The 14,020-nt window shown below is 53.0% G+C and overlaps 1 protein-coding gene across 1 annotated transcript in view; it reads left to right on the top strand.

Annotated features, from left to right (window-relative positions):
* The first annotated feature begins 5,133 nt into the window (after positions 1-5,133).
* Positions 5,134-14,020, top strand: part of ASXL2 (ASXL transcriptional regulator 2) — a 63,621-nt gene continuing 54,734 nt past the window's right edge. Inside the window, exon 1 of the mRNA XM_072926211.1 lies at positions 5,134-5,353. Coding sequence (XP_072782312.1) covers positions 5,156-5,353 — 198 coding nt within the window. The 5' untranslated portion in view covers positions 5,134-5,155. The remainder of the gene's footprint in view (positions 5,354-14,020) is intronic.

Raw genomic sequence — 14,020 nt, 5'->3', positions numbered from 1 at the left:
AAGCACAGACTCAATGAGGAGAAGCTTGGGGGACCTGCAGGAATAGAATTTCCTCCCTTTGCTGTTTTCCCAGTTCCCCTTCCGTGGATCAGCAGCTCCTGTAGCCCCAAAGTGATGAACCAGTGACCTTCTCTGGCCTCCCTTGTCACCCAGGGTGGGGAAAGAACTCAGGAGCTGAGGGTGCTGTGCCCGGGGAAGGGTGGCTGTGCCCAGGAGGAGTGGCTGTGCTCACACTGGGATCCCCTGGAAGCAGCCCAGGATGAGCTGGGACCCTTCCAGCACCCCAGGGTTGCTCTGGAGCCTCCCTCGCCCGGTGGCGTTCGGTGTCCATGTGTCCCCGGGGACCAGGGGCTGGGCCGGGGCTTCCTTTTGTTGTTGTTGAACTGTTCTTTTGGGGTTCAGGTTTGGCCGTTTTTCCGCGGGGAGGGGGGTGCGGGTCCGTTCCGGGTTCATGGACAAGGCGAGGGCCTCGATTAGGACCAAATTTTCGTGCCTGTTGCTCTGGTGATTTATTTAGAAATCAAAAGTTGACTGTCTGGTGGCCCATCCTTGTCACTCTATACATAGGAATATACAGGACATATTATAAATATATATATATTATACATAGTGTCTGGAGAGGCCGTTCCTGGCGGGATGGACGCTCCTCGCTGGGCGGTAACACAATAAAGGAATGGATAAAGGAATGGATAAAGGGATGAATAAAGGAATTAATGGATAAAGGAATGAATAAAGGAATGAGCAGCACTGCCCGCGCCTCCGCAGCCTCCTTGGCCCGGAGGGGGAGTGAGGCTTCCTTCCCCCGGGATTTCCTCCGGGATTCGGTTCCACCGGGCCGGGAGCTCCAGATCACCGACACGGACACCGGGAAGGGACCAGGAACAGCCCGGGGGCATCCCACGGACACGGCGGGGTGGGGACGGGAAAGGGAGATGGGAGAGGTGGGAGAGATGGGACAGATGGGAAAGGGAGAAATGGAAAAGGGAGAGATGGAAAAGGGAGAAATGGGAAAGGGAGATGGGAAAGGAGAGATGGGAAAGGAGAGATGGGAAAGGGAGAGATGGGAAAGGGAGAGATGGGAAAGGGAGAGATGGGAAAGGGAGATGGGAAAGGAGAGATGGGAAAGGAGAGATGGGAAAGGGAGAGATGGGAAAGGGAGAGATGGGAAAGGGGAGATGGGAAAGGGAGATGGGAAAGGGAGAGATGGGAAAGGGAGAGATGGGAAAGGGAGATGGGAAAGGAGATGGGAGAGATGGGAAAGGGAGATGGGAAAGGGAGATGGGAAAGGGGAGATGGGAAAGGAGAGATGGGAGAGATGGGAAAGGGAGATGGGAAAGAGAGATGGGAAAGGGGAGATGGGAAAGGGAGAAATGGAAAAGGGAGATGGGAAAGGGGAGATGGAAAAGAGAGATGGGAAAGGGAGATGGGAAAAATGGGAAAGGAGGGATGGGAAAGGGGAGATGGGAAAGGGAGAAATAGGAAAGGGGAGATGAAAAGGGGGAAGATGGAAAAGGGGGAACTGGAAAAGCAGATCTGGAAAAGGGGAGGGGGCCAGGAGGGTTTGGCCAGCGCTGCCAGGGGTGCCCAGGGTGGGATTTGGGGGGTCTGGGCAGGGGCAGGGGCTGCACTGGATGATCCCTGTGGGTCCCTTCCAGCTCAGGATATTCCATGATTCCTGTTGCTAAAGCAGTGCTGAAGTTTATTATCATCTTTGCAAAGTGCTCTGGGATTTATTGGTTACAAAGAATTCCTAAAGGGCCAAATGTTTTCACTCCTGAGTGGTTTTCACAGCACGAGGGGAGCCACGGCCACCAGGAATGTTCCATGTGCACTTCCCAAGAGAGAAGCTGTGTGGGAAGCCTTTGGTGCAGGAGGGTTTGGGGATTATTTGGGGTTTTTTTGTTGTTCCCTGACGCTCTCATGACACCCTGTGGGCTTCCCCCTGTACTACTGCAGCTGCAGAAACAAGAATTCCACTCTTGTCCTCCCCCGTGGCTCTTCACTTCTGCCACTGCATTTTTCTCACTGAATGTTTTCCCAAATGACAGCAGCAGAGTCAGTTAGGGATCTGACTGATATATTGGGTTTTAGCTTTTTATTTTTTTCACATTCTGTGCTGCTTTGGTCTGTGGGTCTGGGCTTCATGAGGGATGGTGATCTCTCTGCACAGAGCAGAGACAAAACAATTCCTGCTCCAGCTGGGCACCAAGGACAAATGATCCAAATCTCAGCCCCAAAAGCACAAACAACGTGGAATGAAGAGAGAAAAAAGAGAAAAAAGAAGGATGGGACTTCATGGGCTGGAGCTTTGGTTGGACAATTACCTCCAAATAGACAAAATGGACAAAACTTATAAAAATGCTCATGACCAAACCTGTGGTATTGACATTCTCTGGACAGACAGACACAGTTCTGTCTCTCAGGATTGCACAGGGAGAAGAAGAGAAAACAATATTTACCTCTGCTCCTTTGTTTGGCCCATGTGGAATGTGGTTGGAGATCGTTCACCTGCAGTGATGGCTGGGCTGGATTCTGGGGAAGTTGTTTGGGGTCAGTGACCAATGGATCCAGCTGTGTTGGGCTCTCAGCAGCTGGGTTGGATTCTGGTGAAGGTTTTTAGGGTCAGTGACCAATGGATCCAGCTGTGTTGGGCTCTCAGCAGCTGGGTTGGATTCTGGTGAAGTTGTCTGGGGTCAGTGACCAATGGATCCAGCTGTGTTGGGCTCTCAGCAGCTGGGTAAGGTTCTGGTGAAGGTTTTTTGGGGTCAGTGACCAATGGATCCAGCTGTGTTGGGCTCTCAGCACAGTTACGAGTTTGTAGTTCGACAGGTAAGTAAGAAATAAGTATGTAGAATAGGAAAGTATCTCTTTAAACAGTATATTAATGCAATATAGTATAGTTTCAATAAAGTTATCCTTCAGCCTTCTGATCTGGAGCAGACATCATCATTTCTTCCCTGAGTCGGGGTCACCGTTTTTACTGTACAAACCCTCTTTTTCTTCCCTCTTTTGCTCTGGTGCTGCCAGGGTGTGTCTCTTCAGCAAAAATCCATTTATTGCTGTGAACTCTGTCCAGCCTCTGTTCCATCCTTGCAGCTCAGCAGGTTCGGTGGAAGGTGGGACAGTGCAGGGGGAATAAACGGGATGGAGGCTCCAGGGTGGGTATCAGAGATGTGGAACGGCACAGAAACGTGGAATGGTTGTTGGAAGGGAGCTCAGAGCTCACCCAGTGCCACTCCTGCCGTGACAGGGACACTTCCACTGTCCCAGTGCTCCCAGTACCAGTGTCAGCCTGGCCTTGGGCACTGCCAGGGATGCAGGGGCAGCTCACCCTGCCAGGGAATGATTTCCTCCTGATATCCGAATTATTTCCAGGCTGGTCAGGAGAGGGGGCTGAGCCAGGACTGATGAGCTTTGCTTTTTATTGTCTTCTAATTGTCCTAACTCTAAATTTATTACTCTAATTGTATGTGAAAAGTGCATATTTTATGATTGGCTTTTTGCAAATATTACAATGAATATATTGTATGTGTAATGTTAGAAAGTTATGCTGTATTCATTCTCTTAAGTAGTGTGTTATATATAGTTTTAGGTTCCAAAATAATGTTAAAATAGAGATTATGTATGTGGGGGGAGCTTTTTTTTTAGATACTCACTTGAAAGAACACCTAAATGTTCCAAAGAAAAAGAATTTATAGTTTTCTTATCAGAAGAAGCTAATTTCTTCAGGCCTTGCTCAGACTTGAAGATTAAAGGAAACAGTTGACATACAATGGACAGAGTTTCTTGTTTTAAATAGAATGTATGCATAACCATGAAAAATATATGAATATGCAACAAGTGTATTGTTTTAAGGTTATTCCTTTGTTCACAAGGGATGCTTTTCACGACTTAATGTCTGAGAGCATCTGGACGTCTGTAATTCTTTGCTTTTTGTTGTCTTGTAATTGTCCTAACTCTAAACTTTATTACTCTAATTGTATTTTTATTTTTATAACCATTTTATTATTATTAAAATTTTAAAAATCAAGTGATTGGTGTTTTTCACACTGATCATCGCCCAGGTGCTGATCATGGGGTTGTGAATGACCTGGGATGGAGATCATGGAAATCCTCGGGCAGATCCATGTGAATGCAGCGTTCCTGTAAATTCCATCAAGGGATTCACCAACTCTGGACATGGAATTGTTCTTCCTCATCACCAAAAAAAGGAAATTTTATTAACATATGGACTCTGAATAGAAGAAAAGACCGATTACTGAAATCTTTGCTTCAGGCGGAATCGGGCTTGGCACTGTTCTTTCCTTGTGGCTGGCTAGATAGAATTTGACTGCAAAACAGATATTTTATCTTTTCATTTTAATTTGTCTGGACAAATATTCATTTATAACAGATATAATGGAAATCCTTGGGGAGATCCATGTGAGTGCAGCGTTCCCGTAAACTTCATCAAGGGATTCACCAACTCCGGACACAGAACTGTTCTTCCTCATCACCAAAAAAAGGAAATCTTATTAACATATGGACTCTGAATGGAAGTAAAGACTGATTACCGAAATCTTTGCTTCAGGCGGAATTTTCCTTATAAAATCCACTTGTGCCAGGGTGGAGGTGTGCAAACCTCTGCTGAGGCTGACTCCTTGTTGCACACCCAGGGCCGACCCCGGGCTTGGCTCTGTTCCTTCCTTGTGGCTGGCTAGATAAAATTTGACTGCAAAATAAACATTTTATCTTTTCACTTTAATTCGGCTGGACAAATTTCCATTTATAACACCGCGGAGGCGGCGGAGACCGCGCTGCGAGGGCGCGGCCGCGGCTCTGAGGGAGCCGCCGCCATCTTTCCCCCTCCGCCACCGCGGCAGCGCCGGCCGCGAGAGCAGCCGCCGAGCGCCGAGGAGGGAGCGGAGGCTGCCGGTGGCACTCGGTGGCGGCGGCAGAGCGGAGCTGTCGGCGCTGAGAGCTGTCACAAAGCGGGGACACACCGCCGCCAAAGCAAAACCTAATGCGCCCCCGCCGCCATCTTTCCTCCCCTCAGGCGCCGCCGCCATCTTTGTGTCCCCCCGAGAGGCGGGAACGCGGCCTGAGGGGAGGTGGGCGTGGCTAAACAGACCACGCCCCCCGCGCTGTGGGCGGGACGGCGGGCGGGAGGGGTCACATGACCGCGGCCCGTGCGCAGCCCGAGCCAACATGGCGGCGGCGGCGGGCGCTGAGGGCGCCGCGCTCGGTGCCGCTCTCCTTTAGGGGCCGCCGCCCCCGCCCCGCCGCACAGCCCTCCCCGAGCCCCGCCGCGTCCGACATGAGGGAGAAGGGCCGCAAGAAGAAGGGCAGGACCTGGGCAGAGGCCGCCCGGACGGTGCGCGGGGGGGCGGCGGGGCGGGTCGGAGGCCGCGGGGCGGGCCGGGCGCTCCCGGGGGTTGGCGGCGGGGCGGCCTCGGCCTCCGAGCCGGCCCTGCGGGGCCGTGGGTGTGTTGTGACCGGTTGCTCCGTGTTTCCCGGCAGGGATTTCCACGGGAAGCGGTGTGGGGGAGGGATTGGCGCTTGGGTTTGCTCTGGAGAGCGGGGGGAAGGCACAGGCGCGGCCCGGTGAGCGGCACCGGGGATTTGCGTTGTTCGCGGTGCTGTGGCCGTGATTCCGTGCAGCTGGAGCCGGGCAGGTGCGAGCTGCTGGGTTGGCCCGGCTCAGGGAGAGCTGCACATGCTAAAAGGCGATTTTTACCTCCCGGTTTCCCGGCGGGACAGGGTTCCGTGCTGTCCCCTCGCCTGGCTGGCAGTCCCTGTGCGCGCCGGGCACGGAGGGTGGAGAAAAGGGAAGTTGGGAAGCGGGACAGGAATGAGAGAGGAAACGCCACAAGTGCGACCCTGCTGAAACTCGCCCTTCCCAGGTCGGAATAAATCCCCTCACAGAGAGAGGGAGGAGCTGGGGTTCTGAGAACCCTCCTGGAAGAGGGATCTGTTCAAACAAGACTTGAAAAGTCTGGCTGGGAAGCAAATGTAAATAGAAACCTGCGGCTGAGACTTGCAAGAGATATTTTAATAAATAAATTCATGTGGACCTCGTGTTTAGAGCTTGAAAGGCATCAGAAGAGCTGCTGTGTTCAGGAGATGCAGTGCAGTTAGAGGTGTTTAAGAAATAATTTAATGGCTTGCAGGCACTCTGGTGTCGCTCTGCATGTGTTTTTGTGTATAAATTTTACAATTTCTTTTAAAAAAGCAGTGGCAGGGTCTCCAGTGGAGGGTAGAGGTGGGAGCAGCTCTTTTGCAGCCTCTGTGCACTGCTGTCCATCCTCTGAGCCCTTCCAGAATCCACCTAAGGGCTAAACCAGGTATTCTGCCCTCTCACCCCTGCAGGCTGCACGCTGCCCAGAGCCAGGGCACAGGCTGGCACAGGGAGGAAAGGATGGGCAAACCTGCCAAAACCCCGAATTTGGCACATCTGTGTGCCCAGCAGGAATGACAGAGGACTCTGGTCAAACTGCAGCTCCAGTCTCCCCGGGGTTTTGCTGAGTTTTGGGGCAGAAATCCTGGCTGGGGTTCTTGCTGTGTGCTGGGGCTTTGGAGGGAAGGTTGTACAGCTGTGCTAAGGAAGGTAAAAGCTCTCAGGTGCCTTGTCCTGCTTTTGGAAGGTGACATAAAACTGTCCCCTCTGTGTGGTGGTTCCCTCCCTGAGCTCTGAACTGGCTCTGGGGTGAGCCCAAGAGTCGCTGGGCCTGGGGCTGGGCCTGTCACAGGATCAGAGTTGGGCAGCTTGGAAAATCCCTCCCAGCCCATCCAGTCCAGCTGTGCCCAGGGCTCTGAGTGCCACATCCAGGAATTATCTGGACACCTCCAGGCACTCCAACCCTCCCTGGGCAGCCCCTGCCAAGGCCTGAGCGCCCTTTCCAGGCAGAAATTCCTGCTGCTGCCCACCCTGAGCCTGCCCTGGCCCAGCCTGAGCCCATTTCCCCGTGTCCTGTCCCTGTTCCCTGGAGCACAGCCCGACCCCCCCTGGCTGTCCCCTCCTGTCAGGAGCTGTGCAGAGCCACAAGGTCCCCCCTGAGCCTCCTTTTCTCCAGGCTGAGCCCCTTCCCAGCTCACCCAGCCCCTCCTGGGGCTCTGTTCCCTCCCCAGCTCCCTCAGCTGCTCCTCCCAGAGCTGCCTCTCCAGGCAAGCTTGTCCTGGGGATCTCCCCAGCTCCCTGCAGGGCAGCCCCAGGTCACCCCAGCTGGATTTTCTGGGGCAGGTCTGTCCCTCTGTCCCCCTGTGCCTCCTCTCCTACTCTCTCACCTCTGCACTGCTGCTCACAGGTGGTTGAGGCAGCTAAACCAGCAAAACCATTGTTTTTTATAATTAACTGCTGGTGCTGATCTGCTCCACTTCCATCCTCCTGGCCGGGAGTTTGGGGTTAGGCGTCCTCCAGTTGTGGGGGGTCATGGCAAAGCACTGAGGTAATTTATTCTTGGATTAACTGAATCCACTGGAGCAGCTCAGAGGGGAGACATGGATGTGGGAGGAGGGAATTCCATGGAAGAGCTGCTGTGGGGAGGTGTGGGGCTGCTCAGTGGGGCAGCAGAGCAGCAGGAGGTGAGGCCAGGGTCCCTGGGAGGGCAGGAAGTCACTGTTGATAAACAGCCTGTTCTCATTTCCTGCCTTGCTCTGCAGCTGCACAGAGCTGGGAGCTGCTGCCCGGGCTGGGACAGGGCCTGGGGTCTGCAGCTCCAAACCCACCTGCAGAGCTGCCCCATGCCCAGGTGAGCTCACCTGCAGTGCCCCATGCCCAGGTGAGCCCACCTGCAGAGCTGCCCCATGCCCAGGTGAGCCCACCTGCAGAGCTGCCCCAGCCCTGGGGATTCCAGCAGCACAAGGACCTGGAGCTGCTGCAGAGAGCCCAGAGGAGCCCCCAGAGCTGCTGCAGGGCTGGAGCCGGGCTGGGAGAGCTGGGGGTGCTCACCTGGAGAGGAGAAGGATCCAGGGAGAGCTCAGAGCCCCTGGCAGGGCCTGGAGGGGCTCCAGGAGAGCTGCAGAGCCCCTGGCAGGGCCTGGAGGGGCTCCAGGAGAGCTGCAGAGGGACTGGGGACAAGGGATGGAGGGACAGGACACAGGGAATGGCTCCCAGTGCCAGAGGGCAGGGCTGGGTGGGAGATTGGGAATTGGGAATTGGGAATTGTTCCCTGGCAGGACCCAGGGAATGGCTCCCACTGCCCCAGGGCAGGGCTGGATGGGAGATTGGGAATTGGGAATTGTTCCCTGGCAGGGTGGGCAGGCCCTGGCACAGGGTGCCCACCCTGGATCCCTGTCAGTGCCCAAGGCCAGGCTGGACACTGGGAGCACTGGGACAGTGGAAGTGTCCCTGCCATGGCACTGGGTGAGCTGTAATTCCATGATTCCATGGGTCCAGCGGGGCTGAGGTGCCCTGTTTGCACTGCTAACAGGACTGGGGTTTGCAGCACAGAGCTCTGTGGGGTGTTCTGGCATTGCTGCTCTTCCTGTCCCCGTGTTCAGCACCAGGGCAGAGCAGAGTGCTCCCTGCTGTCCCTGCTCTGCCCTGGTGGCTCTGTGCTGGTGCCACAGGGACCTGTCCCCACCCCATTCCTGGCTGGAAGCCCCAGTGAGGGGCAGCTGCTGCAGCCTGAGAGTGCCAGGATGGTTTAGGGGGAAGGGACCTTCAACCTCACCCAGTGCCAGCCCTGCCATGGCAGGGACACCTCCACTGTCCCAGTGCTCCCAGCCCCAGTGTCCAGCCTGGCCTTGGGCACTGCCAGGGATCCAGGGGCACCACAGCTGCTCTGGGTGATGCCTTGGGAAGGCTGAGCTAGAACAGAGGCTGGGCAGAGCTAAAGGACAAAGCAGGGATTTATTAAAGGATTTATTAAAGGATCTCCTCCATGGATCCACCTTGGGCAGCACCAGAGCCCAGCCAGGGCTGCACCCAAATGACCCAAAATGGCCCCAAAACGCACGAGCGCTCCCGGGGGCTCTCCCTGGGATCAGTTCTGCTCCATTGGCACCTTGGGGTTCATTGTCCAATTCCAGCTTTAGGTTATGAAGTCCCATCCCTGTTTTTCTCTCTTTATTCCACGGTGTTTGTTCTCCTGGGCTGAGATTTGGATCATTTGTCCTTGGTGCCCAGCTGGAGAAGGAATTGTTTTGCCTCCCTGCTCTGTGCAGAGAGCTCAGCATCCCTCATGAAGCCCAGACCCACACACCAAAGCAGCACAGAATGTGACAAATACAAAATCCAAAGCCTGAGGCATCATGGGCACCCCGTGCCAGGGCCTGCCCATCCTCCCAGCCAGCACCCCAATATCCCATCCATCCCTGCCCTTCCTCCCTGTGTGCTCCTACTCCATCCCATGGAAATTCTCTCTCCATCTTTCCTGTTCTCCCCTTGGGGCCCTGCAATCCACACTGAGGTCACCCTGGTGCTTCCCTTCTGCAGAGAACAACCCCAGCCTGGTCTCAGCAGAGCTGCTCCGTCCCTCTGATCACCTTGCTGCCTCCTCTGGACTTGCTCCACAGGTCACTCCTCCCTGACTGTTCCATGGGGAACATCTGGAGGCAGCTGTGGAGCACAGCTGGCTCCTCCTGCAGAACCTGCCGAGGGTTTTTCACTTCTCAGGGAGGTGTTGCACAAGGTGGTGCTGGACAAGGCTCAGGGATTAATCCCAGCTTGTGGAATGAGCTGATAGCTGGAGCTGGTCAAGGCTTCCCGGGTTTTTTTTCTGGAGGGGATTGTTTGTTGCTCTGTTGGGCTTTTTGGTGGTGCTTTGTTTTGTTTTTAAGACCCTGGGGATTATCACAGCTCCTTCCCTGTTCCCAGGCTGTGGCCAAGGATGAATTTCCAAGGCAGAGACAGAGCTGAGGTGAGGGCTGCTCTGTCACAGCTGTAAAATGCCTTTGCAGAGGTTTCTGAAGGACAGGTTAGGTGGTGGCCACAGCTCTGGGGACTGAGGCGCTGTCTGGTGTCCTCCCAGGACGTGACACAGCTCCGTGTCTGCTGCCAGGGAATTACCTTGGCACTGCTTCCAGGGAAACAGGCTCGTGGCTGAGCAGGGCTTGGCACAGACCCTGTCACATGTCCGTGGAGAAGGGCACTTTGCTTCACTCCTCACTCACACACATCCCCAATCAGCTGCAGCTCTTGCATGTGTTTTTCCTGATTTTTTTTTCAAGTTTTTCCTGGAGGATTTCTGTTCTGGGGGCAGCTCTGGGCCCCTCCTGCCAGGAGAGACCTGGAGGGGCTGGAGCGTGTCCAGGGAAGGGAACGGAGCCCCAGGAGGGGCTGGGGGAGCTGGGAAGGGGCTCAGCCTGGAGAAAAGGAGGCTCAGGGGGGACCTTGTGGCTCTGCACAGCTCCTGACAGGAGGGGACAGCCAGGGGGGGTCGGGCTCTGCTCCAGGGAACAGGGACAGGACACGGGGAAATGGGCTCAGGCTGGGCCAGGGCAGGCTCAGGGTGGGCAGCAGCAGGAATTTCTGCCTGGAAAGGGCGCTCAGGCCTTGGCACTGCCCAGGGAGGACTGGAGTGCCCATCCCTGGGGGTGTCCAGGGAATTCCTGGATGTGGCACACAGCGCTCTGGGCTGGGGACAAGGTGGGGATTGACACAGTTGGACTGGATGGGCTGGGAGGGATTTTCCAGCCTCAGGGATCCTGGGATTCTGCAATTTCCCAAAAAAGCCAGATTGCAGGTGTGAGCTCAGCTTCATCCTCTGACACCTGCACTTTGCTCCCAGGAGCTGCAGTGAGCTGAAATCTGCTTTAAGCTCATCCTGGGCATCTCCAACAGACAAATAAAAGCTGGAAAATGGTTCCTGTGTGGACACAGAACTCGTGAAGGATGAGGTGGAAGTGTAATCCCCTCTAATGGCTGGAGCAAAGCAGCAGACTACCAAATCCTCCTTCCAGTCACAATAATCCAATTATTGGCCTGCAGTTTGAGACACTCATTTCCAAGTTCCTTTGCTCCTGCTGGGAATTTTAACCCCTTGAAGAGCTCTGTGGGTTGCTGCAGATGCCATCCCCACAGCTGTGGGTGTTGGAGCTCAGTGGAGCCCATCTCTCATCTTTGGGGTGCCTGGCTGAGGTGGGGCTCCTTTGATTGCTGTTACAAGCACAATTAGCAGCACAGCCCTTTACCAGCTGCCCCAGGGCCTGGCTCTGGGCTGGGCAGGGCAGCCCAGCTTTCCCAGAGTGTCAGAGCAGCTGGAAAAGCCCTGGGATGTTGTTTCCCTGCAGAGCAGGGTGGGTGAGGACAATCCCCAGGCCTGCCCTGCTGCCTCTGCCAGCAGGATCCCGGGTGGGAGTGTGGGCAGCTCTTCACCAGGAGAGAAATTCAGTGCTGCTGAAGCATCCCAGAGACATTCTCTGTATTTCACAGAGTCACAGAACAGTTGGGGTTGGAAAGGACCTTAAATCTGGTGTCATGCCATGGCAGGGACACCTCCCACTGTCCCAGTGTCCAGCCTGGCCTTGGGCACTGCCAGGGATCCAGGGGCACCACAGCTGCTCTGGGAACTCCAGCCCAGCCCTGCCCACCCTCTCAGGGAGCAATTTCCTTGTTTAGGGCCATAAATGTACTGTAGGTGTGGGTTTTACCACAAGCTCAGCCACACTTTTGCTTTATTGTAAGAAATGATTCTCAGTTTTTAAAATTTTCAAAGGTTTATTAATACCTTATCAAAAATACAACAGCAGACTGAATAGAGATAATAGGCACTGGGAGCAGAGGATTTTTCCCACCATGTGCTCACCCACACAATGGAGGTTTTGCTTTTTTTTAACCCTTTAGCCCCTCTCAAAGTTCTGTCCATCCACTCCTTCTTCACTGTCCAGTGATGGAGATCACTGCCTTAAATCTTGATTGGAGGTCAGTGGGATTGCCATAGTGACAAATGTCCCAAACCCAGGGCACCCCTGGTAACTGCACAAGGGGGATAAAATATAACTATACATCTATAAAACTTCTCCTATCAAAAATAGTTAATATTTGCCTTTTAATTTGTGAGAGTCAGCCATGGCATCACTTACCTGTCACAGTGTGGTTTGTGTGATTTTGGTAGAAGGGATAAAACATAACTATAAATCTATAAAACTTCTCCTATCAAAACTAGTTGATATTTGCCTTTTAATTTGTGAGAGTCAGCCATGGCTTTACTTATCTGTCACAGTCTGGTTTGTGTGATTTTGGTAGAAGGGATAAAACATAACAATAAATCTATAAAACTTCTTCTAACATATATACATGATATTTGCCTTGTAATTACGAGAGTCAGCCACGGCATCACTCATCTGCTCTGATGTGTTGCATCTGATTCTTCATCAGAAGCAGAATTATTCTTGTGTCTTTTTCTGCCTCTGCTGGTTCCGTGGTTGTTTTGTCCCATGGCATGTTTGTGTAAAGAGGGAAATTCAAATTATGCAGGCCCCAGTGTGGCCCAGGCTGAGGTGTTGTTGTGAAAATTCAAATTATGCAGATCACCAGTGTGGAACAGGCTGACATGCTGTGGAAATTCAAATTGTGCACATCCCCAGTGTGACACAGGCTGAGATGTTCTTGTGAAAATTCAAATTGTGCAGATCCCAGTGTGGAACAGGCTGAGATGTTGTTGTGAAAATTCAAATTGTGCAGATCCCAGTGTGGAACAGGCTGACACGCTGTGGAAATTCAAATTGTGCAGATCCCAGTGTGGAACAGGCTGAGATGTTGTTGTGAAAATTCAAATTGTGCAGATCCCCAGTGTGACACAGGCTGAGATGTTGTTGTGAAAATTCAAATTGTGCAGATTCCAGTGTGGAACAGGCTGAGATGTTGTTGTGAAAATTCAGATTGTGCAGATCCCAGTGTGGAACAGGCTGAGCTGATGTGAAAATTCAGATTGTGCAGGCCCCAGGTGGCCTGGTCCTCACACCAGAATGCTTGAGGTGTAGATCTGCTTTTTCTACAATTTTCGGTTTTTCTGCTTCTCTGGGTCTGTGTGGAGGAGTAAGAATGGAAGGCCAAGAGTGTTGGAGTTCTGGTCAGGAGCTGAACCTGTGAACTTCTCTCTTTGGGGTATGTGAAAATTTATTTTCAGAGCACAGCTGGGACCTGTGTGTTCTCCTCAGGCTCTTCTGCCCGGTGTAATGGATATTTGGCATAAAATATCCACATTATTGATGTTCTGATAGCTGGGTATCCATGTCAGGGATGATGGTGCTGTCCCTGCAGGAGCCTGGGTACACAAGTTCCTTGTGTTTCACTGCATCCTGAATTCAAAACTGATTGCATGAGATGGCTTGGGAAAAACCATCCTGTTCCTTCTCACCTGTCCTGAAATTTGTGTTCTTTTATTGGGAAAACCATCCTATTCCTTCTCACCTGTCCTGAAATTTGTGTTCTTTCTTTGGGAAAAACCATCCTGTTCCTTCTGACCAGTCCTGCAGTTTGTGTTCTTTTATTGGGAAAACCATCCTATTCTTTTTCTCACCAGTCCTGCAGTTTGTGTTCTTTTATTGGGAAAAACATCCTATTCCTTCTCACCAGTCCTGCAGTTTGTGTTTTTTGGTGGGAAAAACCATCCTATTCCTTCTGCAGTCCTGCAGTTTGTGTTCTTTTATTGGGAAAAACATCCTATTCCTTCTGACCTGTCCTGAAATTTGTGCTCTTTCTTTTGGGAAAAACCATCCTATTCCTTCTTCTCACCAGTCCTGCAGTTGGTGTTCTTTTATTGGGAAATTGGGAATTGGGAATTGTTCCCTGGCAGGACCCAGGGAATGGCTCCCACTGCCCCAGGGCAGGGCTGGGTGGGAGATTGGGAATTAGGAATTCCTGGCTGGAATGGAATTCCCAGAGCAGCTGTGGCTGTCCCTGGATCCCTGGCAGTGCTCAAGGCCAGGCTGGACAGGACTTGGAGCCTTTGCCTATAAAGCTGATCCCATTCCAAGCCCTTTCATGGGGCTCCTTTGGCTGTGTGGCAGTGTGGAATAAAGGATTCACAGAGGATTAAATCCCCCTGAGCTCAATAATCTCAGTTTTAAAGCATTAACTCAGCCCAGCACTGGCAAA

The sequence above is a fragment of the Taeniopygia guttata genome, chromosome 3 (assembly GCF_048771995.1).
Source record: "Taeniopygia guttata chromosome 3, bTaeGut7.mat, whole genome shotgun sequence".
NCBI lineage: Eukaryota > Metazoa > Chordata > Aves > Passeriformes > Estrildidae > Taeniopygia > Taeniopygia guttata.
This window is presented reverse-complemented; position numbering and strand designations above follow the sequence as displayed.